Consider the following 26426-nt stretch of genomic DNA (forward strand, 5'->3'; position numbering starts at 1 on the left):
ATTGCGAAGCTGGTAATTTGATCATTTAGAGAAGCGTTTCGCCAAATATAGTGGGTAACTCTGGGGAACCTTCTTCTAAGTGTCACAGAACGTAGGCTTGGGGTTTGAGGGTCAATAGTAGGTTACAGAATGACAAGTGGAGACCAGTAAACAACCTAACAATAAATCATAGCTGAGCCTCCGCACCGATGTACTAAGGCTAGCTCTAATTTAAGGGCACTTGTAATCCTTTTTTCTTGTAAGTAATGTCTGGCTAGTCCAGAAATCAAGTAGCAGAGTAGCTATTTTTCTTTGAAAGTGTCTTTCAGGCACCAAGTTTCCCCTAAACAATACAGTACCTTAGAAATATTTCATTTTTGAGTTAGCCTAAACAATTATTTAAAATGCAGTTTCTAGATCGTGTATCTGATATAATTGCCTAACTGTGACTATCCCTAATTACACTAATTACAAAAGTGGGGCAAGTTAGAATGTTAATAATTTCTTAAATGAAGCCATTTATAATTATCAAGGGAACTATATGTACATGACTAGCTTCATTAAGACATTCTGTTTGGTAGGATTCACATCTCATCACAAAACAAATGTTTGGTTACACTTTTGTTTTCTTTTTGAAAAGAACACTGTAGCTGTTTAAAAACCTCATGAGTGGGGCGCCTGGGTGGCGCAGTCGGTTAAGCGTCTGACTTCAGCCAGGTCACGATCTCACGGTCTGTGAGTTCGAGCCCCGCGTCAGGCTCTGCCTGTTTCCGATTCTGTGTCTCCCTCTCTCTCTGCCCCTCCCCTGTTCATGCTCGCTCGCGCTCTCTCTCTCTCTCTCTCTCTCTCTCTCTCTGTCCCAAAAATAAATAAAAGTTGAAAAAAAAAATTTTAAAAACCTCATGAGCTTGGGGCGTCTCCGTGGCTCAGTTGGTTGACAGTCTGACTCTTCGTTTTGGCTCAGATTATGACCCTGGAGTCATGGGGTCATGCCCTATGTTAGGAGCCTGCTTAAGGTTCTCTTTCTCCTCTCTCTCTTCCTCCCTCCCTCTGCCCCTGTCTACCACTTGTTCTCTCTCATGTGCTTGTGCTCTCTCTCTCTCTCTCTCTCTCTCTGAAATAAGAACAAAAAACCTCCTAAGCTAAACCATCTAGTGCATTTGACAAGGCCTTTTTGAAACAGGTAAGTCAGTGAATGAAAAATCCTAGAGTGGTAGCAAAGACTGTGGAAGCAACTTTATTACATCTGGCGGGGGTTCTTTTTTTATTTTTTAAAGTAGGTTTCACACCCAGTGCAGAGTCCAACACAGGGCTTCAACTCACAACCCTGACATCAAGACCTGAGCTGAGATGAAGAGTCAGACATTTAGGGGCGCCTGGGTGGCTCAGTCAGGTAAGTGTCTGACTTTGGCTCAGGTCATGATCTCATGGTTTGTGAGTTCGAGCCCCACATCGGGTTCTGGGCTGACAGCTGAGAGCCTGGAGCCTGCTTCGGATTCTGTGTCTCCCTCTCTGTCCCTCTCCTGTTCATGTTCTGTCTCTCTCTCTCTCTCTCAAAAATAAATGAACATTAAAAAAAAACAAAACGCTTAACTGACTGAGCCACCCAGGCACCCTTGTGGTAGGGGTTCTGAGTGGAGTTATGAGACACATGTACTTGGGGGTGTGTGCACGTGTCAGGTGCCGTACATAATAGCAAACAGTAGAGTTAACTTCCCCACTTCACCCTTACCTTTCTCCTGGACTCTTTCCTCCTCAGGAATCATGTCTCTTATGCATACTGAAATGTCTTTTTAGTTATTAAAGGCCAGCATTTCCAAAGATGAGCTTAGAAAAGCAGCAGAAATGAAATCAGTATTTAGTTGCAACTGCTGTTAATATATTTGTGGTTATGAAAGAGGTTTAAATATATCTCAAGCATTGACTCCCTTTGCTGTTTGAAGGTCCTACCAAATTTGTTGGCATTCCACCACTGATAGAAAAACATACAAGTATTTACTACAGGGACTACTTGTATGGATCAGCTCTTGAAAGACCGCATTCCAAAACAGCCATAGCAAAGGGTGGTGTCTTTGCCATCAGATCGCTTCATGCATCCCTGGGAGGGGCCCTCTTTATGTTAGAACTCTTTCTTCCCTGCTTCTTTAGTCGCTGTGTAATGTGACCTCTTCAAGAAGTGGGAAGAGCTTTAGATGAAGGACCCATTGGGGAAAAAAGGAAGAGAGGAAGATCTGATCATGTCTTTAATTTCTTTTGAGTTTTTGTATTACTAGAGAAATTGTGGCTTTCTATGAATTGTCTAGTTTCCTAAATGTCTTGGACAATGCAGTTTTACCCATTATCTTGCTCGTTACTCCTCATTAAATGCCTCACACATGTATTTAGTTTCCCCAACTAAGAGGCTTGGGGTAATCCCTGGGTCTCAAAATAGTTTCATACAGACTACTTACCTCAGTGTTGGGCACTTAACAGAAAACACCACTCAATTAGTTAGCTCATTAGGAGTTGATACAATTGGAGTTAACTCCACTGCTAAGATGAGGACAGCAAGAACTTGCAAATGAGCCATGTCCTGAGGCCCAGGTACACAGTGACTCCAGAGCAAAGCTTTTTTTTCTTTCTTTTTTTTCTTTCTTTTTTTTTTTTTTTGAGAGAGAGAGAGAGAGAGTGAGTGAGCAGGGGAAGAGTAGAGAGAGGTGGGGAGAAAGGATCTGAAGCAGACTCCATGCTGACAGCAGTTTTAAATTGTAACTCAGTAGCATTGGTAGATATATTCCACATAAACTAAAGTTTTTTGAGGGATTTGATAATTTTTAAAGAGTATAAAAGGGGTCTTGAGACCAGAACGTTGGAAAAGCATTGATTTGTACAGAAGGGTCTATGTTGAGGTGATGGCCATGATCAGAAAGCAAAGCTTTCTGTCCAGTTACGATGGAGCCCTGTTTCATTAGGCTGTGTGATTGTAATCAAATATCTCTGGTCTGAACTGGGAAAGCGACAGCTTAGGAAGCCGTCCATATTTCTGGATGGGAGGTAGATGAAATGTGGGAATAAGGTGAGTGAGACACCTCATACTGAGAAATAAATGAGGGTTAAGGAACCATTTGAATCTTGGCAGTTAGGAAGGATTCCTGCCATTGTTCCTCCATCACTGAGGGGCTCCCTGCCAGCCTGAAGGGCTCTAGCTGCTTCCCTCTTTATATCAATTTGGGTTCAAGATCCGTCATCTCCAGAGCAAGGAGCGGGGTGGGTGGCTTTCACATCGAGGCCACAGGGCCTTGGTTGGCCTGCTTGTAGCCAGGACAGTTGGACACAGAGAGAAATGGGCTGTAGGATAGGGAGGCATTTAATTCTTAGCCCCACATTAGCTGACCCTTCAGCAATGACATTACTCTCACTAATACTGGAAATCCAGGCTGTTACCTACAGAAAGCTTTGCTCTACAGGCGCCTGGGTAGCTCAGTGGGTTAAGCAGCTGACTTCAGCTTAGGTCATGATGTCACTGTTTGTGAGTTCGAGCCCCACATTGGTCTATGCACTGATAGCGTGGAGCCTACTTGGGATTCTCTCTCTTTGCCCCTCCCCTATGCATGCGTGCGTGCTCTCTCTCTCAAAACAAACGTTTTTAAACAACCCATTACATGCTATGTAAATAATATATTTCTGTGAGAAATGATTTAATTTTTCAAAACAAGAATAAGGAGAAGAGTGACATTGTTTTGCATTTTTGTAAATCTCTAATGAAGATTAATAGTAGAAGATGAGCTGGGTTCTTATACCTGGTTAAAAAATAGGGAGAAAACTGGCCTCAAAGAGATATATAGCTGGAAAGGGGGAGAGTATTTTAATAACCTTCTCAGATAATTGCGCATAGTCTTCTTCGATACTATCTCAAAACTCAACAAGTAATAGGTTCTCAAAAGTTCACTGCCATGTAGAACCTGCAACCTCATTAAGGAAATGTTTGTACTTGGTTATATGAAAACTCATTGGTGTGTCTTTGATCTTGAAGGGATCTTTTACCCATGAATGTTTTCGTAACATCATGGTTTGGTCATCGGGAAATTATTGCCTCACCAAGTTACGCAGAACTTCCAAATGTTGACATACTTCATTATAAAATATTTTAGAAATCACATTTGTTAACATCAACGATGTAATGAGAAGGCCTTTAAGTACTGGGAAGCTGTCACACTCACTGTGCAGATAAACGTTTTCTAAAATTCTGGTTTTTACTTGAAAGCTCAGATTATGTACTGGCAAAAGATACCATCCATTGTTTTCCTTGCAGTGATGAGCTTACTTCCTTCATTTGTAAAGACATGTCTGTCATTCACCCAAGTCTGATTAACCAGCCCAGTTTGTCTGCCGTTCTTTTCATTAAAAATAGCATTCCACGAAATGAGCAGCCAGTTTAGCTCATAACTCAAGCCACCACACAAGTGCTTCTCCTCACGAAATCCTCTGACTTTTCATTTGGGGATGTGCTGTGCACATACTTCCTTTTTTGTCCCACAGGAGGTTGGAAAGATGTACATTGCAATTGTTATTAATGAAATATAAATTTTTTATATTTCCTATAGGACACTCTAAAGGTTGATGTTTGGTGCTATTGCCTAGATTCCTGCTAAGGCACCACCCCTTTTTACCCACCATGCTTCTCCACCATCAGGGCAGCTGTCAACACAGTGAAGAAGGCAAAAAACATCTTAGAGTTATGATGAAAATCCATCTGGCCTTGCAAACCACCTAAAGGGCCTTGGGATCCCTAAGGGTCTGTGGCCCACACTTTTACAAAGGCTGATATCGATAGCAGAATAGTTAACCTTTATTATGCTCACGTATGTGCCAGACATGGTTATACGCATTAGTTATTTTAATCTTCAGCTGTATATGGAGAGCCTACCACATGCTAGAAAGTGTATTATTTTTAACCTCTGGACCCCGGTACATTTATGCTACTCTGCAGCTAGTTCGTGGGAGCTAATTAAAATCTGAGGAATTTTCAATAGCATCACTGCTGGGGGTGCCAACTCCATTTTCTCAGGCCCAGAAGTGTTCAGAGGACTAGAAAGTCCTCAATTCAGCCAAGTTTGCTTGGTGGCTGCTGGGTCTCTAGCATATGTCAGGCCACCAAAGATGCTATGCTTCCAGGGCTCTTGTGGGGATATTTCCTCCCCCGCCACCTCTCCCAAGTTTTCTTTCTTCTTGTAGTTACTCTTTCTCTCCCTTCCTGGACCTCGGTCTCACAATTGGAAACCCCGTCCTACAAGAATGGCCTTCAATGTCATGCCTTCCACTAAATGACATCTGTCCATCCAAAACATGACCATGAGTCTTGCTTTTTCTTTCAGGGTCTTGGGGCCACGTTTTGTTTTGTTATTTGTTGTTGTTTTTTGTTGGCTCTTTTTGTTTTGTTTTGCTTTGTTTTTGTATTTTAACCGAGCTTCCGCTTGGTCACACACACATAATGGCTTATCCCGTTCTCTCATACCTACTGGAAGGCTGACCTGGACAGAGAACCCGTGGGGTGCTTCCTGCTCTACTCTTTGAAATAAAGGGCTGTCTCCTTTCTCATTTGCCCTCTAGAGAGGTGTTTGGCTCTGAATGTTTCATTCTCTATAAGTGTTGATTTGGATTATTAAATCAGTGTGTGGCTAAGCACTCACCAGAATCCTGAATGAATCTGAAAGCCAGGTCAAGGGAAAGCTAATACTTACTTGGTTTCCTTATGACTCTGTAACCCTCCCTGTTGAAAAGAAGATGGTCCTTGAGCTGATTAACATTTCTGGTTGCTGCTTTTCGTGTGTGGCAGGGACTGTGATTATTATCCCAGCAGAGAATTTGGTTATTAGTGGAGAGAAAACCATGAGGCTTAAGGAGGAATTAGACTTACAGGACTGGAAAAACTTGAAGTGTCTATGGTTTTGTCATGCTTTGATTTTTACTGTGACTACTAACTAGAAGAAACAGGACCTCTTACATTTGGCCAGCAAGAAAACAAGTTCCTGACACGAGCCCATCCTGGCCCATAAATAACTTATTTTTCCCCAGAGGATAGAGATATTACCTAACCTAACAGGTATTAGTCAGCAATCCCTGCCTAGTGAGATCTCTTAGGAACATCTTTTAACTCTGCTTCTCTCTGCTCTGGGTATCCTTTTTTAAGTTTTTCAGCCTGTCTCTCGTCTGAACCTGAAACACCCACAGGGTTGATAGACCCAGCAGTAAGTTAAATTCATCCTTTACATCTCGATCTCTTGTGAAGCTTTGGTAACCAAGTTCTATTTTTATATCCTTATGATGAGCCAAGACTGTATGTAGAGCAGACATCTGCCATATATAATGACATGGAGGTAAGAACCTTGACTCTTAGAGGTGGTGCAGGCTACCAAAGGCAGCCCTCTGAGCTTGTTCCCAATGCCTCCACTGATGGACCGAGTAACCGTTATGGTCCCCTGAGCTCTGCCTTTATCACCAGGTCCAAATGAAGGATCTTGATGCCATCTATACCTTTCTGGAATGTGATAGGCAGAGCCAGACTTGGAGGCGATTGTTATTTCAGAGCAGCATGTCTCACTCCTCTCATGGCATTTTCTGGAAGTGTGTATGTGTGTGAGACACAGGGAGGGGACAGCAGTGCCCTCCTAGCCATTCTGGCAGGCCCTCTTTCATCCTGTCCTCCACCTCAGATCTGCCTCTCCCTTCTTACCTTTTTTTAAGTTTATTTATTTTGAGAAAGAGGGAGGGAGAAGAGAGAATCCCAAACAGGATCTGTGATGTCATCACAGAGCCTGATGCGGGGCTCAAACTCACGAACCTTTAGATCGTGACCTGTGCTGAAATGACGAGTCAGACGCTTAACTGACGGAGCCACCCTGGTACCCCTACATGTCCCTGCTGACTATGCTCCCTCACAGTGCCAGCCAGCACTTTCCAGGAGCCACTCACTTCAACCTCTGAAGGTCCCACAGTTGGTTCGAGTCCCACTTCAGTGACTTCTCCTTTACCTGTGAAGCCAGTGGTTTTTCTTTGTAACCAGTGTGAGCTTCTAAACTCAACGCCATACTGGCCTTTCTCCTGATGCTTCTGAAAGTAGTCACGATGCCTTGTTAGCTGACCCCCTGCCAAAGATCCAGAGCAACACAGTCACAACAAGGAGGTGATAGTCATATATCCAAGTGCAGTCTTCAGACGTAACAGAACGCTCTTCATCTGTTTCTTTGCATCTCCTAACGTAGCTCTATGTGTATGTCAGCCAAAATATCTTCTCAAGGTCTAGAATCAACGGCATGGTTTATTCAGTTTGTGGTATGTGGTATATTTAAAGTGCTTGGGGAATAGTATCCATGGTAGAGAAAATCCAATGCTTAATATCACTTGACTCTAAAGATGCAGTGACCAGTGTCGTCTTCTCGTGCCTTTGCCCCCCACTCCCGCAGCTCTGTCCCATGGCACTTGCACATTGTAGTATTTCTTACATTGCATTATAAAATAAAGGTAAAAGTTGTTCTTCATAAAACCAAAATGAAAATGTAAAGAACTGATTGGTGAGCACTCTAAAAACAAGGACAGTGTCTTACTGAGTCTTTTATTTCCAATATCGAGTCAAACTTCATTTAATTAAAATATTTAGCACCCTGAATTCAAAATGGAGATACCTTTTCTTGTAGTATGGCTCACATATATGTTTTTTGATTATATATTTCATTTCTCTGCATGCCGTGTTCCACCCTTAGAAAAAGAATGTTTTAACCTTGACCCCTGATGTTGTCTTAGTGTTGAATGGAGTGGCTGAGCTACCCAGCTCTCCTGGAGCCATGACAGTCACAGTACCGGTCTTCTGTATTGTCCCTCTAGCGACCTTGAAGGAGCTCATCTCACAGACCATGATCCGCTGGGCTCAGGAGGACCAGATCCAGGATGCAGAGTTGGTCCGGATGATGTTCAACCTCCTCCGGAGGCAGTACGACAGCATCGGGGAGCTGCTGCAGGCGCTGCGGAAGACCTACACCATCAGTCAGGCCTCCGTGAGCGACACCATCAACCTGCTGGCCGCCCTGGGCCAGATCCGCTGCCTCCTCAGTGTCAGGATGGGCAAGGAAGAGGAGCTGCTCATGATCAATGGGCTGGGGTAGGTCGTTCATAGTTCAGTGTGAGTCTTTCCAAAGAACTTCAAGAGGAAAAGCTGGTTTACCTTGCTCTGCAGGTGTTCTGGAATCAAATCACATAAAACCCCAGCCATCCCAATCTCACTTCTTGTGGAAAACCATTCTCCGTGTCTCCGTCCCCTTTGGTAACCTGAGAGATCTGACTGTGTGCCCCAGGTGAAGGGACATTGTCAGAAGCAGTGGGGAGGAGTCTTAGAGAAAGGCAGTTACTTCATTTGTGTCTGAAGAAAATCGCTCCAGGGTGGCAATGAAAAAAATTCAGCGGAAGGGAGAGCGTTCAAATCAACAAGAGAGAAAGGTTTTGAGCAGCTGGGCTTTTGACTGGAATTCTTCTGAGACTTCCCTCTGAGGTATTGCGGGTGGATCCCTCCCTTTGCTTGGGACTGACCCAGGGAGTCAGTTTTGTCAGTTGTACGAGACACCTTTCACCCTAACAGTAGCTCGTGGCTCTTAGAAGCTATGCTATCTAAAAGATAGCATTTTAGACATCAAAAAGATCTCCTTTAATTTAATTCAATGGCGTAATTCCATTTTGAGGATGAGAAAACCAAAGCCCAAAAAAGTTACCTGACCAGCCCACGATGTTATTTGATTAAAATCAAGAACTCATTAGGGCACCTGGGTGGCTCAGTCGGTTGAGTGTCTGACATCGGCCCAGGTCATGATTGCACTGTTGGTGAGTTCGAGCCCTAGGTCCGGCTCTGTGCTGACAGCTCAGAGCCTGGAGCCTGCTTCAGATGCTGGGTCTCCCTCTCTCTCTGCCCCTCCCCCCCTTCAAAAATAAACATTAAAAAAAGTTCAGGGGGCGCCTGGGTGGCTCAGTCAGTTAAGTGTCCGACTTCAGCTCAGGTCGTGATCTCGCGGTCCGTGAGTTCGAGCCCCTGTGCTGACAGCTCTGTGCTGACAGCTCAGAACCTGGAGCCTGCTTCTGATTCTGTGTCTCCCTCTCTCTCTGACCCTCCCCACATTCATGCTCTGTCTCTCTCTGGCTCAAAAATAAATAAATGTTAAAAAAAATTAAAAATCTTTTTGAAATCAAGAACCTGATATTCCATTTCACCACCCTGGAGCCAGCAAACTAAAGGAGCATCACTGGGGCCCAGAAGAGAGACTTTGAAGATCCCCGGGTTGGGGCATGGGTGGGATGCACGCATTCTTCAAATGCCTTTCCAAGGCTGAATCATGTAATAGAAACGAAGAGAATTTTATGGCAAAAGAAAACCATAGAATTAGCTTCTCCCCTGACTCTCGCAGTAGACATAGCAGCAAGTAAAACCTAGTGGTGTCTCCTCTCGACAGCTGCAACACTCAAGGGAAAGGGTACAGGCAGAGGGAAACCACCCCATATGGGATTACACAGCCACATCACAGGCTGCCTCTGTATTTTGATTTGCCTGCAGCATTATTATGTGAATTTATAGTGACCGATTTAAACATAAATTTTTTTATATTTCATTGTTCATTTCATTTTTTTTTAAAGACTGCGGTCCAGAAATGTCATGGGTACCTAATGTACAATTGCCTTTAAGAGAGGGGTACAGCCCTATCATTAAGAAAACTGAAGTCCAGTATCCCTTGGGTAAATTCCTAGCAGTGCTATTGCTGGGTCATAGGGTAGATCTATTTTTATTTTGGGGGGGAAACTCCACACTGTTTTTCAGAGTGGCTGCACCAATTTGCATTCCCACCAACAGTGCAAGAGGGTTCCCATTTCTCCACATCCTCTCCAGCATCTATAGTCTCCTGATTTGTTCATTTTAGCCACTCTTACTGGCATGAGGTGATAGCTCAGTGTGGTTTTGATTTGTATTTTCCTGATGAGGACTGATGTTGAGCATCTTTTCATGTGCCTGTTGGCCATCTGGATGTCTTCTTTAGGAAGCGTCTATTCATGTTTTCTGCCCATTTCTTCACTGGATTATTTGTTTTTCGGGTGTGGAGTTTGGTGAGCTCTTTATAGATTTTGGATACTAGCCCTTTGTCCGATATGTCATTTGCAAATATCTTTTCTCATTCCATTGGTTGCATTTTAGTTTTGTTAGTTGTTTCCTTTGCAGTGCAGAAGCTTGTTATCTTCATGAGGTCCCAATAGTTCATTTTTGCTTTTAATTCCCTTGTGTTTGGGGATGGGCATAGGGGCACTTGTACCCCAATGTTTATAGCAGCACTTTCAGCAATACCCAAATTATGGAAAGAGCCTAAATGTCCATCAACTGATGAATGGATAAAGAAATTGTGGTTTATAGACACAATGGAGTACTACATGGCAATGAGAAAGAATGAAATATGACCTTTTGTAGCAACATGGATGGAACTGGAGAGTGTTATGCTAAGTGAAATAAGCCATACAGAGAAAGACAGATACCATATGTTTTCACTCTTATGTGGATCCTGAGAAACTTACCAGAACACCATGGGGGAGGGGAAGGAAAAAAAAAAGGTTAGAGAGGGAGGGAGCCAAACCCTAAGAGACTCTTAAAAACTGAGAACAAACTGAGGGTTGATGGGGGGTGGAAGGGAGAGGAGGGTGGGTGATGGGTATTGAGGAGGGCATCTGTTGGGATGAGCATTGGATGGAAACCAATTTGACAATAAATTTCATATTTAAAAAAAACCTGAAGTCCATAGAGACATAGATATAAGGACGAGAGAGGGGGAAAAAAGACACTGAGCACATGGAGGAAGAGAAATCCAGTGATTCAGGCTCTCTGAAGCTATGACAAGCAAAAAGACAAAAGGACAACTGTGAATGTCATTAGAAGAAAATGTTTCAAAATAAAGTACTTAATGGAAGTAAAAGAGTACAATATACTCCTATCAGCTAAAAAAAAAAATGCATTCTACTTCTATTCCACCTGGCTGGTACCTTCTTACTACCTTTCAGCTTGCGTCACTCCACCCCCAGTGTGTTTGTGCATGTGTGTTTTCTCATGCCTGCATTTTCATACCACTGATAGAAGCAAGTACTGAAGACTGTCCAATCTTTACCCTAGAGACATTATGAACAACAAGGTGTTCTACCAGCATCCCAACCTCATGCGAGTCCTTGGCATGCACGAGACAGTGATGGAGGTGATGGTGAACGTGTTGGGGACAGAGAAGTCTCAGGTAATGCTACCAGGAAAACTTAGGCCAGAACTTGACTTGGGCAGGTGCATGTGGTGACTTGTTCACAGACAAATAGCTGGTGTCCATTGTCTCAGTTCCTCTTCCCAGGGAGAGGGAGGGATGTGTATAAAGCCAGGAAACAGCCAAGGGATGGGACAGAGCTGCTGAATGGAATCCAGCCAGTGTAGGCGCTCTGGCTCCTGAAGCTTAGAGCTTTCCCCACTCATTCTACGAGGCTGTTCACCTGCTAAGTTTACTTCCCATACATACTCTGCAGCCCTGCTCCTTCCAACATGGAGTTCCTCTGGGTTCCACTTAGAAACCTGCTATGTTTTGTGCTGTGTCAGGAGAATGCTGTTCTAAAGGAGAACAAGATCTTAATAACGATCCTGGCAGTGTTCCCTCAGGGGTGCGTGTGTTTCCTCTCTGTGCCAAGCTCCTGAGGATGTCGGCTCTCCTTCCCAGCCCCCCATAACAAGCCTGCTGTCAGGGGGAGCCCCCTGGACATTTATTCTAGCTTATGTGGGTTCCTTAGAGTTAGATAGGGTCCTAAGGCAGTAGATGGGGGATGTTTTCAAATGTTGGAAATTCCAGAGGGCCAGGGTCCTAGGAATGAATGATTCCCAAAGCAGTTCCACCAGTATGGACAGTTGGGGGTATGAAGGAAGAACAAAAGCCAAGCTCACATTCCTTCTCACTCACTTCCTTCTGGTCCCTTGGAAAAGCAGACTCTCCAGAAGAGCCCTGAGAAAATGCCTGCATGCCTCAGCAAGCAGGTAGCATATAGGTTTTGGGCCCTTACTTGTAAGAGCACCCCACCCCCATTATTCTAAAAGGGGAAATGAAGGGCTTTCTAGGATCCAGAGCTAGGTTAAACATAGACATCATTTATTGAGCATTATTGGATCAAAACTAAGATGTGGCCAGGCTCTAGAGATGCTAATTATTTTGTTAAGGAGAGAAGCCAAGTACGATCAGCAGTAACATAAGATGGCATCTCAGTGCTAAATTGTATGAATCCGGTTACAAGTGCTAAGGGAGCCCGTAGGAGAGCAGTAGTCAAGGACAGAAGTAACTAGGGAAGAAAAAAGCAATTGGGGAGGGCTCACATTCGGAGAGGGCAATGCTTATCAGGCTCCCACAGCTCTGGGGGGACCAGCCTTTACCCAGAGGACCCAGGTTTGATTTAATGCTGGGCATTATTTGTCAGGATCGCTCATCTCCCTTTCTGGACCTTCTCATCATGATCGCTCCTCTCCCTTTCTGGACCTGCTCATCACAGTTCTGTCTGCTCCCTTCCCGGATGGAAACAATAGTGTGATGTAGGGTCGTGCAATTTCATGTGACATCGGAGTGTGTCTGGGATTCTTGTTTGACCTCTTTTTCCTTTGAAAGGAAGATACTTCAGGAACTATAATTAGCTCTCAATATTTTTGGAAGCCTCTTCTCAGGTGTGTCCCCTCTCTGTCCCTCCTGTGAATAAGTCCTCGAAAAAACTAGAAGCAAGGACGAAATGCATTTTGCAAACTGTTCATAGCTTATACACCCGTATTGACAGGTGGGGGTCAGTGGATGGCCTACCCTAAGACTCTTTGAAGTCAGACTTCTCAGAAAGGACTCATGATAGATTCTTTTCCTTGACATTTCCTTTTTCTCCCTACAGATTGCCTTTCCAAAAATGGTTGCTAGCTGTTGCCGCTTCCTCTGCTACTTCTGTCGAATTAGCCGGCAAAATCAGAAGGCCATGTTTGAGCATCTAAGTTACCTGTTGGAGAACAGCAGTGTTGGCCTAGGTATGTCATGTTATCACTTCCACATTTGGGCTTGGAGGTGACACTCCTCCTGGCCACTTAGGAGGTAAAGCGAAAGAAGTGACATACCTGCTAAGGTATTTTTAAATAGAAGAAGGAAGCTGCCTGATCTAAAAATAAATGAAATAAGGATACCATGTCTCTGCTGTCCAACCTAAGTAGAGATGTTGCTGCCACCCAGAACTGGTGACAGATTTGTGTTGGCATATTCACACAGTTTTTACCTTGTCTTCCTTGGGACCGGCGGCCCATGGCTCATGAAATGCTGCCTGAAATTATAGATATAGTCTGGAGACACCGCTCCCCCACCCCCAGCCCACTCCACTGACCAAGGAGGTGCTAATGAGACCAAGGTCAGAGACCCAACCCCTTCTTGGAGGGCTGGCTGCAGGCTGCATCCCTCTCTCCTAAGCTTTGAGGTGGACTGGCCAAGAGCAACTGTGGACCGTGTAAATCCATCACCACCACTAGAAAAGCAACACGGTGCATATGCCTTACTCACTGTCCTGGATGTAAACCAAATGAGTTTGTGAAAGACACAAAACCACTCATACATGCATGTGAAATCTGAAAGCTGGGTTTCCAATTTACCAGATGCAACCTCGGACTCCCAACCTTTTATAAAAAAGTTTTTCTGAGTTCTAGCATAAGAACCAAAGGAAAATCAAAGACAACATTGGTGACCTGATGTAACTGTATGAGCTAATGCTGTTTGAGGCTATTCCCAAACTCTGGTTGGTGGCTCTAGAAATGACCGACTCATTTGAGATTAGTTGGTTAAGTGACATCACTACCTTTTGAGTGATCACCACAGCAGAGCTCCAAGAAGTATCATGTTAGAAAAATACTTGAAAATACATGGTCCCTGCTAATTACGTGCACTGATTTTCTGACTTAATCCATAGTCAAAATTAATAATGAGTATGGGGACTGGGATAACAAATTCTGTTCTTGGGCAGGCAGCCCCCTCAGAATGGTGATGGGAGTTTAATGTGCTTGCTGCCCTCTCCTGGCCATGAACGTGCACTGCACCCTCAGCTCAGCGCTGGACGGCCTCTGTCCCTTTTCTCTCTCCTTCTCTCTTCCTTCCTCAGCCTCCCCTTCGATGAGGGGATCTACCCCTCTGGATGTGGCAGCTTCCTCCGTGATGAACAACAATGAGTTAGCCCTGGGCTTAGAGGAACCAGACCTTGAGAAGGTAATTGGCCCTGGGGAGGCAATGTGCTTGCCCTCTCCTGCCTTATAGCACAGCCAGGACAAGGAAATGCAGACCAAAGGCTGGGTCTCCATCAGAACCTCTCAATGCTCCATGAAAATGTGGTAGAAAGTGAGTAACCAGCGGCAGTATGATAATTAGGAGCAGAGAATCTCCTATGGGCAGGGATAGTCAACTTCTTAGACATGGATATCTGGATATGTGTGCTGTCTGTATGTGGAGGCCCAGCCTCATTGGTCTACATGGAACACTACCAGAGACCTAGATCCTAATAAAGTTCTTTGTCATCGAATTCTTAAGTTCACACACTAAAGAAAGAAGCATGATAGAAAACTGTATAATCCATATATGGACAAGGAACACCCACATGTCCTATCTTTGTACAAATGAGGCAAAACTGAGCTGCCCCACATTGGGATTGTGAAGTGTGCTCCCACTGGTGATGATAACTGGAGGCTGATTCACCTACCATTTTTTCCCCATTCCATCTCGGGGCTATTTCCTTGACTGAGTGGCTGCCAAGATTTACAGTATGAAGACTGGTCTGGTGAGGGGGGAGGGGAACAAGTTAAAGGTCATCCGTTGAGTAGTGGGTCTGGAAATGCATGGAAGAAGAGTTCCTAATCCTGACCAGGGGTGCAGGAAGGTCACTCAGGAAAGTGATGAGCCGAGGTGGGAGTAGGAAGCCAGCAGCCTCACCATCAGGAAAAGTGTGTCAAGAATGTGTGAAGTTCAGTGAGGAAAGCATGGTATGCTTGGGAATCGGGAAGGTGTGTGTGACGGATCATGGGGTGTGTGGGGGGAGTGGTGAACAGTGAGGGGAGACAGGAATTGGGCTTGATGCTACCATAATGGTTACCATAGAAGTTCATACTCCTATAGGATCACTGTGGGCCAGGTCCCACTCTGAATTAACTCACATAACCCTTAGAACATGCCTTTTTGTTAGTGCCCCCAGTTATAGGAGAGGAAACTAAGGCCTAGAGGGGTTTAGTTGATGTGCTCAGTGTCATGGGGTTTGTAAGTGTCGGAGCCAGGAGCCACAGGGGTCTGGCTCCGGAGGCCGTGCTCTCACCTGTCATATTACAGGACCTCTCTGTAGAGCCAAGAGCAACAGAAACCATCAGAGGGCTTTAAACAGAGGAATGACTTGTATTTTAGAAAGCACATCTTGGTTTTAGCAAGAAGAACTGATGAGAACAGAGACAAGACACACCCCCTCCCATACACACACGGACTCATGCTCTGCCACCCAGCAGTACGTTGCGTGATAGCTGTTCCACAAATGCCACAAATATTCCTAGTCTGCTTCTGGTGAGACAGACTTTAGTCAAACTCTGCTCTGCATACATTGCAACACCAGTCAAGAACTCCACGTTTGAGGTGGTGAGATGGTAACTGATCCCTGGATAAGAAAGTGGCTGATGGTTCTCTTAGACTAGGACAGTGCCACCTTACACTGATGGGGACTCAGTGCCCATCCTCAGCTGTAGCTCAGCTTTGGAAATGACAGCACTTGACAAAGACCCTAAGTCCCCCCTGGAAGGTGGAAGATGGGCTAGGGAGAGGCCAGGAGGCTGGGAAAGGGAAGAAATGGGGACCTAGGGACATCTGTGAGGGGGAGGCTTCTTCAGGTGGTCCCGGTGGCTCAGCACAGGGCTACAGACTTTGTTGGGACCAGTGTCAGGAAATCACCCAAGTGTGGTTCCTAGGAGAGAGGGGAAAGGACAGGTAAATGCCACAGTTCTTCCTTGCCATTGATCACAACAGAAATTAGGTCCCTTAAGATTGAGCAACAGCCCCCCCACCAACACACGTCGTGCATGCGCGCACACAGACACACAAGGGTGCTTATTTCAGTGGCCACTGAAATGTCCTGCACCTGTAACCTTGAAAACACTGCCGAATTCTTGCCTTTATTGATGTTTTTCTCACATCTTAAAGGCCAAATCAAATCTAAGCTCCAAGCAGAATAGTATCCTTACTGGTTTAAGAAGGAAACGGTGTGATGATTGTTTCTTACTGAATTTTGACTTAGATCCATTGTTCTTACAAAACAACTTGGAGTATGTGACCTCAGCAAATACATGATTCATTTGAAAAACATTGATTGACCATCTGCTATGTGCTGAACCCTGGGAATCATAAAATGAAAAAGATACAAATTCCTGACTGAGGAGTTTACAGCCCAGTGGATTCTCCCCTTCTTCTTGTACACATAAAATAATAAAGGCTAAATTAGAATAGCAACTGCATTTCAAGCAAAGGTCTATTTGCTAGGCACTTTGTCTTGCCTGATATCTTCTAAAAAGTAGGCAAGTCATAAAACACTCTACAAGATCACAGGGCTGATATCCAGTGACCCAGGAAGTGAAGAGAACACTACCAATCCCAGGTCTTAACTGGCCACAGCCCCTCACTCACCACCCCAACCTTAACATTTGGCTTGTGACTTGAGACAACAGTTGTTAATGCAGAACTTGAGTAGGGAGCCCCAATTAGTCAAGGGCCCACTCAGAGTCAACCAGTGACTCAATATTTTGATCTTCAAATACCATGGCCAAATGAACATGGCCCACCTGGACCCATTATCTCCCCAGAGACCCCCTAGTTAGGCCTATGTTTAAATAGTAGTTCCCTCTTGGGGCACCTGGGTGGCTCAGTGTGTTGAGTGTCCAGCTCTTGATCTTGGCTCAGGTCATGATCTCCCAGTTTGTGGGTTCAAGCCCCACATCGGGTTCTGTGCCAGGATCGTGGAGCCTGCTTGGGATTCTCTCTCTCCCTCTCTCTCTACCCCTCCCCCTCCCCTCTCTCTCTCAAAATACATAAAACTTTTTTTAAAATATGTCCGTTCCCTCTTGCCAGAACTGGAAAATCCAGGGAACTGAGCTCATGGCATATTCCTACATAACAGTGACAATCTGTCTTGGCTATTTGGAAACAATGAACTAGAAGTTCTGATTTCAAACTTACTGAATTATTAAAAGTTTGGGGCTCTCTCTAGCTTCTAGGCAAACGAAAGCCCTTCTGTTCCCAGAATTCTGTAGGCCTCACAGCTGTCTCCTAAAAAACTGAGACACTTTTATACTGTTGTTGGCAGGTGGTGACCTACTTGGCAGGCTGTGGCCTGCAGAGCTGCCCCATGCTTCTAGCCAAAGGGTACCCTGACGTCGGCTGGAACCCCATCGAAGGGGAGCGCTACCTGTCCTTCCTGAGGTTTGCCGTCTTTGTGAACAGTGAGTCCCAAAATTTTCATGCCTTTCAGACCTAGGATAGCATAAACTTGGGTACATACAAGGAAAGAGAGATCCTTTGCATTTCTTCCTACCTATAAGTAGGATAGATTCTACAGGTGGTGGGAGACAGGACAATCTCAGGCCAGACAAGGACCAAAAGCAGCATCTGGTGGACAGTGTGTTGAGCTCTAGCACCAGATCCAGGAAGAAAATAAAGGTGAAGGCTAGAGCTTGTCACTGCTTTGTATCTCTTCTATCAGTAAAACAGGGGATTGTTAATAGCTTCATCTCACTTATTCACAAAGCTAACCTCAGGTGTGCCCTCAGATCCTCAGACTATTGGATGAATGGAGGCATACATGGATAAAAATTAAAAATAACTGAGTAACTATAAAAGGTAGCTCAACTCCCAGGAGAAAAAAATATTTCTGTGGCAACCCTAAATACTATTCTTCTCATACAAGTCACTTCCCACTGATAATGAATTCCAAGTGCACAAAACCTCTTTAGTTGCCCAAGTAAAATGTACTGAATCTTGTGTAAAATTTAAGTGGGCTACTTTCTTGAAAATGTGCCCTGTCTCCCAAGATTGTGTTCTAATACCAATTCACGTATATTCACATCAGAATTGTGATCCTTCTCCCTTCTCCAAGTTTGGAGTTCCAGGCTAACAAATCCAGCTTGGCTAGTTACACGATTGCAAAGAGGGATTACAGCTAATAAGCAATCACGCCAAGTGTTCTAGGTATAAGAGTTTATCTTGGAATATACTGACATAATGTGATCACTGATTTCCTGTGTGCTTTTCTTATCTCCCTTCATCCCCGAACTACTACTTGTCTTCCTAGACTCCACTCTTAATATTTGAATGATTTCCATTGTCCTGGTTTCTCCCCCTGGGTCTCATCCAGTCAGATGCTTGATCACCTGTCTTCTGCCACTCTCTGAGTGCTCCTTAGTGTCCCTAACTGTTCCTCACCATCATTGCTGAATTCCATTTCCTCTGAGGCCAGTGTCAGCGTATCCTCTAATAATCTCTTCCACTTCCCATCCAAATCTTTCTGATTCTGGACCACGTGTCCAGAATTAATTCAGAGGTACTATGGTAATAGGGACATTTTTTTAAGTGTATTTTAAGGATTCATAAGTCTCCCTAAATTATCTCAGTAGACTGTATGACACAAACCAAATCAAGGCAAGACTCGTTTATTCATCCTGGCCACCTTTTCAAGATCAAGAGCTTTATGAGTCATTTAGAGGGATTGTCTACATAGGTTATGAAGGTAAAGGAATCCACCGGCTATGCACCTATCTAGATTGCCCACATTCCAACACTGATGTATGCTAGTTTCATATGACCAGATTGGGACTGAATAGACTTGCAGATCTGTAGTTGAAACGGTGGGAGTAGACTGTCACAGGGGAAAGCTTGAAAAACAGAGAGATGGAACATATGAGAAAGAAAAAGTTAGAATCTTATTGAAGCCTTAAAGAAGGAGCAAGAGTGCTTTAAAAACAGCTGAGTGTTATGGAAGACTTTGGGCCCGAGAATGGAGTGTCTGAGGAGCAAATATAGTGCAAAACACTTACTGCTTTGCAAATTTAGGCACATTACTAAAACTTTCCTAGCCTCAGTTTTTTTATGTATGTTAAGTAGAGATAACAGTAGTATATACCTCACAGAGCTGTCATAAGACTTAAATGAAATAATCTGTGGAAAACTTAGCACAGTGCCAGAAACATAGTAAGCCTGCAGTCATGTTAGTTGTCGTTGTTTATGATCCTTACAAGAGTATTAGGGCATTTGAAATGGAAAGACTCTAATAAATGGATTATTTGGGAGTCTCAAAGCCCTCTGTAAGTTTTTTTTTTTTTAATTTTTTTTTCAACGTTTATTTATTTTTGGGATAGAGAGAGACAGAGCATGAACGGGGGAGGGGCAGAGACAGAGGGAGACACAGAATCAGAAACAGGCTCCAGGCTCTGAGCCATCAGCCCAGAGCCTGACGCGGGGCTCGAACTCACAGAGCGCGAGATCGTGACCTGGCTGAAGTCGGACGCTTAACCGACTGCGCCACCCAGGCGCCCCCCTCTGTAAGTTTTTATGTCTAAAAGGTGATTAGAAAGGACTTCCCAGCCCTTTTGTGGCATCTACACAGCAGTTGAAGATAAAGGTGTTAGAGGTGATCATGGTAGATGATAAGAGTGGTCATGATGGGTAATGGTGGGTGGTGACAGGTGGTGATGTTGGATGATGGTGAGGGGTAATATTGATTGGGGATATGAGGGTTGAGTAGTGGTCATAGCAGGTTTTGGGGTGATTGAGGTGGATGGTGGTTAGTGATGAGAAGTGGGTGATGGTTGTGGGGGGTGATGAATGATGGTGGGTGGTCACAGTGGATGATGAAGGGATGTGATGGTTGGGTGGTGGGTTGCCATAGTGGGTGTAGGGGTTACTGTGGTGAGTGGTAGTGAGTGATGATAGAGTTAGTGAGGATGATGGTGGTGATGAGAGCAGCTAACACTTACTGAGCATTTACCATGTGCCAGGCACTGTTCAAAACACTTTGGGATTGGGGGCACCTAGGTAGCTCAGTTGATTAAACGTCTGACTTCAGCTTAGGTCATGATCTCATGGTTCTGGAGTTTGAGCCCCACATCGGGCTGTCTGCTGTCAGCAAAGAGCCTGCTTCCGATTCTCTGTCCCCCTCTCTCTGCCCCCCCACCCTTCCCCCATATTTGCATGCTTGCTCTCTGTTTCTCAAAATAAATAACTTTTAAAAATTGGGATGTGTTAACTTACATAATACAGAAATCCTAGGTATAAGTTATCTTCCTCATTTTATAGAGAAAGACCCGGTTGCTTAGAAGGATTAAGTGCCTTGCCCAGAATCACACAGCTAGTAGGATGTAAAGCAGGATTTGAAGTAGGATTTGAAATAGAACAATTTGGCCCAAGAGTCCAAACATTACTCAAACATTGTGCAGTATTGTCTTGGTAGTGTAGTCTAATGAATGAATAAGGAGAAACAGCGTTTTCTCCTTTGAGATGTTCAAAAATTGTGGCTTTATTTAATTACTGTTTGGCACTAATGTTTTTCTTTTTTAAATTAAGCCAAATCAAAAGCTCTTGCCATATCAAAATAATAGAATTGGAAAATTCTAACATTATTTTCCTAGTCTCTCTTAATGTTTGATTTAAATCTTGTTAAACAAGATTTGTCTTTAAAAGAACTTCTTGAGGCTATAATTTTCTCCGTTTTTTTATTAGGTTGCTCAGAAGCCTTGAGCTGTGTTTTACTGTGGGAGTAATGGAGTTGAGAGGCTTATATTTACCCAGCAGTTGTAAACTTTATAACCAGTCTAGACACAGCTCTGTCTAGGTATCTGATTAATTCCTTCCTAATGTAGATTCCAAGAAGGAAGATGTCTTACCAATCCACAAGAAGAAGGGAAAGTTATTTTGTGCTTTTTTTGAGTCCTTGGAGTATTTTAGTGATATCTTCCCCAGGCTATAAACTTAGTTGTGAGGGACACACTATTCCTAGCTTTGCTGAATATTTCCCTAGGCAGATTTGTCATCAGTGGACATAACTTGGGGATCCATTATGTGACATGTGAAGCGTATGTGAGGGGCTATGAGATGTAATAAGAGACATGACCTAAAAATCCTGACGTCATAAAGCAGGAAACAGAGCAAACCTAAGTGGAATTATCAGAAACGTACATGAAATAATTACTAAAAACCTTGTAATCAACCATACCTGCCTACAGAGTGACACATGGGACTACTGACATGCCAAAAGTGACAGTGCATATTGGAATCTGGTAGAGTGAATCTACGAATACCTGGGGAAAAAGGCAAGTGTTGAACAACATCTTGGAGAAACAAATGGACATAGTATAATAGAGTAGTGTGGTGAGAGCATACTGATTGGCTTGAACTAGGAAACATTAATCTTTTATTATATATCAATTTTATCTCAATAAAGCTGGAAAAAAATTTTAAAGTCAAAAGCACCAAGTAGCATGGTAACTTTGAAGGGCACAGTAGATAAAGATGCTTTAAAAAATCAGCCAGTTCATTTCCATCCATGTATTTATTAGAGTCAGAAAGGATGTAATAACCACTCTTAGGTGTGATTGGTACTAAAGACTAGGGATGATTAGGATTAAAATGTGTTAGACATTGTTCTTATGCTCACATTTATAATACAGTTGGAAAGATTCAGCAAACTTTTGAAAAATTGACCAAGAGTAAAAGATTTACATAACAGTTTAAGACAGTTACAAACAACATCACAGTGTTCTACTCAGGAGACACTTCAGGCTGTTGTGGTGAGAGAAGATACAATATGGGTTACAAATGAGATATGGTTACTGGGGGTTGGGTACTTAACGTCTGAGTTATAGCTTCTATCCAATTACAAGACATGTAGAATCTCTTCTACCCCATCTTCCTCATTCTCCCAATGGACCTTCTTGAATCTCTGTGCCTGAGAAGAAAGAAATTGGTCATTGGGGTCAGGACGGGCTCATAGTGACAAAGAGAAGGAAATGTGGCTCCATTTGTAGAAACTCAAAGTGAAACTATAAACGCCCAGAGATAGATGGTCAAAACAGCACAAGTAATAGAAAATAAATTACTCACATAAAGAAGCCAATGGCAAACAAATGCCCAGAGCACCAAAATGAGGAAATCTGACTGGGGTGAAAAGCTGTTTGGCCTTGTTATTTTCATGCTAAGTAAATCATTCAGCATTTCTCCCCCACTGCTGCTTGTGGGATCCCAGCAGTGGTGCTGGCTGAGCATTTTGGCATGAGCCCAAATGTCCTGAATCCATAGGGATATGGATTCTTTATCAATCATTTTCTTAATAACGATGGTGAATGAAGTTTGATACCTACATGATGTAGATTTTAACTGAAATAGTAAAACCAGGCTAAAGCTGCTTCATCAACATTATTCCCACAAAATAGCAGTATAATGATCCTACCCATCACAAATTGATTTTCATTAACTCAGTGAGAATGCCCGTATTTAAAAGGTGGACTCTACCCTATTAGAACACACCTCAATTCTGACTCCAGGTTTCAGTCTTAGGCAAATTTTATTTAACATATTTCATGAAAAAGCCATGTGGATGCAAACTCTAGATGCATGGGCAACATTTTAGCATGATTCTAGCATTAAATAGCAGTCTCTAAAATTTCTGGACTACTATACCAGTCCACCCTGCAAGGTTTTCATTCAGTCCTTTGGCTTTAAATTCCACATGTTTGCTCGTGATCCCCCCAATGTACATTCCCATCCTTTTTTCTCTTCCCTGAGCCCCGGACTTGTGTAACCTGCTGCCTACTTGATGTTTCTACTTGAAGGATGAATAGGCATTTCAAATTTTGAACATCTTAAGGATTAATTTGTATATCTACCCTAAACTTGTTCTCTTAGATTCCCCATCCCCCTAGCTAGCACTACTGACTTTGCAAAACTTTTAGGTGGCATCTTTAATTCAGACTTGTTCCTTATCCCCACATTCAATCCACTTAAAATTCTGTAGATTCAATGTCTAAAAGTTACCTGAAAGCCATCAACTGATTTTTCTCCATCTTCACTGGCCACATCCCACCTCATTATCTTCCACCTGGACCACTTCAGCTGCATAGAAACTGATTTCCCGGTTTCTACTCTTAGAAAGGCATTAATTGGCCTCTGTTGCACTATCTGCAAGATATTTGAGAAGCTCTGCTGCAGGTATATAGACCAGGTAGAGTTCTTCTGTTCCACTTATCTCATTCCAGGGTCTAGGCTTGACCATCTTCTACAATACTTGTCCACTGGTCCTGGATCAGTGACTAGCAAGTAATGTGGGCTTAATGAATGCTTGAATTAATGACCAAATGGGCAAACAGTTCCTCATTTGCTCCCTGGCTGCCATAGTAGTTTATTGACCTATCCCTAGCTCCTCCCTCCACAGATTAGAAAGCCCTAAGGAGGAGATCGTATATCTTAAACACTTGCAATGACTTGGTTCATGCAAATTGCCGACAACCGTATTAAAGTTGGCACTTACAATTAAAAGGTATTGGGTCTTGCTCATCGCCCCTACCTTGTGATACTATAAGTTAAGACACTCTAGATGCATTCATGCTAGGCCTCCAGTGTTCGTTCTTCCTACAGTATGACTTGATGAAGGATATGTTCTTTTCCTTAAGACTAATTGAAATCTGAAGAAATGAACAACCCAGGTGCTTGTAAACAAAGGCTGACAGTTGATCTAGTAATACAGTAATGGATAGTGACCCTCAAACTTTGCATCCAGTCATTTCAAGTCTCTGCCTTGAGTCTCAATGGAGTCTATTCATTTATTCAAAAATATTTTTGAATGCCTATTATGTGTCAGATGTTAACAAGATGCTTAAGCATACAGGGTTAGATAATGCAGACATAAGGCTCTGTTCTTATTACATAGACAATCTGGTGACAAAAACAGACACAAACTAATACAAACAATTCATTAATTATACTTGTGTTCAATGATTACAGGAAGAGGGCAGGGTGTTTGAGAAGACCAGGTCCTCTAGGGCTTCCAAGGATGAATGGGAGCTACCTAGGTCAAGGGTTTATGTTAGGGTAATGAGAAGGAAGAAGGCATTCCAGGCAAAGGAATTTGAAATAAGGACTGTAGTTAGAATATTGAGAGTAAGAAAATCTATGGACTGTAGGTAAAATCATTGCAATAATACTAATCATCCCTGTGGTGAGAATGACTGCTTCAGGGTCAGATAGGGGGAGAATCATAGCCATTGCCATCTGACTTCTCAGGAATGTTGAAAAGAAGGTAGCAATGTAAAGATAGTGTTGAGAGCCTTTGAAGAAAGGCACTGAGAACATTCACACAGTTATTAAGCTCATTATTCATTTTGGAACTCAAGTAAAAACATTGTTTAAGCCCCTGGGCAAAACTAGTTTACCTCAGATCTCTTGCTCCCTTAAAAAAATGCCCTCAAGGTCAGTATTCAGCTTCCCCACAGTGGATTTGTTTGGCAGTCTAGTTTGCTGAGCTACAGGTAATTAGGAATAGAATGTTCTCTCTCCTAATTATGCCGTCTCCTCTACCTTCTGAAGCCATTGGAAATTCTCTTCCTTGGTCCTCTCTCCAATTAGCAACAATGGTTGCTTACAGTTCCTTCCTCTTGCAGGTTGCTCTCTGCATCCCCCACAGACGTCTAAGATTTAGTAATCAAGAGATGGCTTCCTGGGTCAGTTTTAGCAGCTCACTTAATTAGCTTAGATTTGAAGCCCTGAGATTCAGATAAAATAAGGTTAATTTGGTGAATGAACTTCAATAGCAAGCTCAATGTAGAACCCACGGTCTTAGTTTTTCACATTTTCTTGCACATGGTGGTCCATGTTCCATCTAACTCCATGATGCTGATCGCTGTGGCAAGAAGAGCTAGGTTGATTTCAGCTTGCTGGTAAAGATCATGGCTGATCCACAAGTGTTTCCACCCTGAGAACTGAAAGAATCAGAGTATGATATTTAAATAAGTTTGAATAACAGGATTGGAGGTTTTTGGCCATTTCTGACACTTAAAATTTTACAGTTTTAGCTTCGTTATTCTTACAATGAAAAATGACAACTGGGAGTGTGGGTATAAGTGACACCTGGTAAATTATAGAGGCCAACAACATTTGAAAGTAGTGAGCTGTGAGTTGTATCTATAACTAAGATTATTTGCTCTCAAATAGGTTGATTTTCCTGGTGCTTTTCTTTAAGTGTCCCTCCTGTATCCTGTATTAAACTGTATCAAATATAAATGCTAGGTTTGACTCATAGTTGACTCATAGGAAGACATGGCCTTAGGACTTGGCATCATTGTTGTATCTTCCACAGGTTGCTCAACGTTGTTGAACATCTCCTTGGTTTATCTCCTTCAATGATTCTTTCCACCATACCATTACTGTGATTATTGTGCCCTTTTGCCATCTCCTAAGAATTTTCTTCACATACATTCTGTTTTAGTAAGATCAAATTCTTTTTTATATATTAGATGGAACTTGGAGGAAATCCTCTTTTTTTTAAATATAATTTATTGTTAAATTGGTTTCCATACAACAACCAGTGCTCATCACCCACTTTGCCCTCTCCCCCCCCCCCCCCCCCCCCCGTCTACCCTTAGTTTGTTCTCAGTCCTTAAGAGTCTCTTATGGTTTCCCTCCCTCCCTCTCTGTAACTTTTGTTTTTTCCCTTTCCCCTCTCCCATGGTCTTCAGTTAGGTTTCTCAAGATCCACATATGAGTGAAAATATATGATATCTGTCTTTCTCTGCCTGGCTTATTTCACTTAGCATAATACCCTCCAGTTCCATCCACATTGCTGCAAATGGTCAGATTTCATTCTTTCTCATTGCCAAGTAGTATTCCATTGTATATATAAACCACATCTTTATCCATTCGTCAGTTGATGGACATTTAGGCCCTTTCCATAATCTGGCTAGAGGAAAGCCTCTTCATAAGAATTTTAGTCTTGTGAAGGATTGAGCTATAAAACAGTAAATGCATGCCAGCAGACTATTTAAATTCAGTGTAATGAAAACTTTTCTGAATCCAGTTACACAGTTCTAAAACTTACATGGTGTATATTTATAATCTTGAATTTTACCTGTACTTTAGACAGTTGGATGAGAAGAGGATGTCAGCAGGCTGAGCTCTCTGCCAGGACCACAGCTGGGTTGTACTGTATGTTCTCCGGGCCGTGAGTCAAATCAAGTGTGTTCAGGTGTGAGTTCACGTGAGAGCTGAGTACAAGCTAATCTGAAGCCCTGGGACAGCAAGCTCAGCCCCTTTGATTCTCTGAACATGAGGGAGAAATTTCTGTATATGAGGTTAGACTAATAGATT

General features: G+C 43.1%; 1 protein-coding gene across 1 annotated transcript in view; it reads left to right on the forward strand.

Annotated features, from left to right (window-relative positions):
* The window catches only part of RYR3 (ryanodine receptor 3), a 368605-nt gene that overhangs the window by 211164 nt on the left and 131015 nt on the right, over nt 1-26426 (forward strand). The window contains exons 39-43 of the mRNA XM_047863199.1: nt 7840-8113; nt 11144-11258; nt 12922-13051; nt 14164-14267; nt 17386-17521. Of these exons, the coding sequence (XP_047719155.1) occupies nt 7840-8113; nt 11144-11258; nt 12922-13051; nt 14164-14267; nt 17386-17521 (759 nt within the window). The remainder of the gene's footprint in view (nt 1-7839; nt 8114-11143; nt 11259-12921; nt 13052-14163; nt 14268-17385; nt 17522-26426) is intronic.

Source organism: Prionailurus viverrinus, chromosome B3, assembly GCF_022837055.1.
Source record: "Prionailurus viverrinus isolate Anna chromosome B3, UM_Priviv_1.0, whole genome shotgun sequence".
NCBI lineage: Eukaryota > Metazoa > Chordata > Mammalia > Carnivora > Felidae > Prionailurus > Prionailurus viverrinus.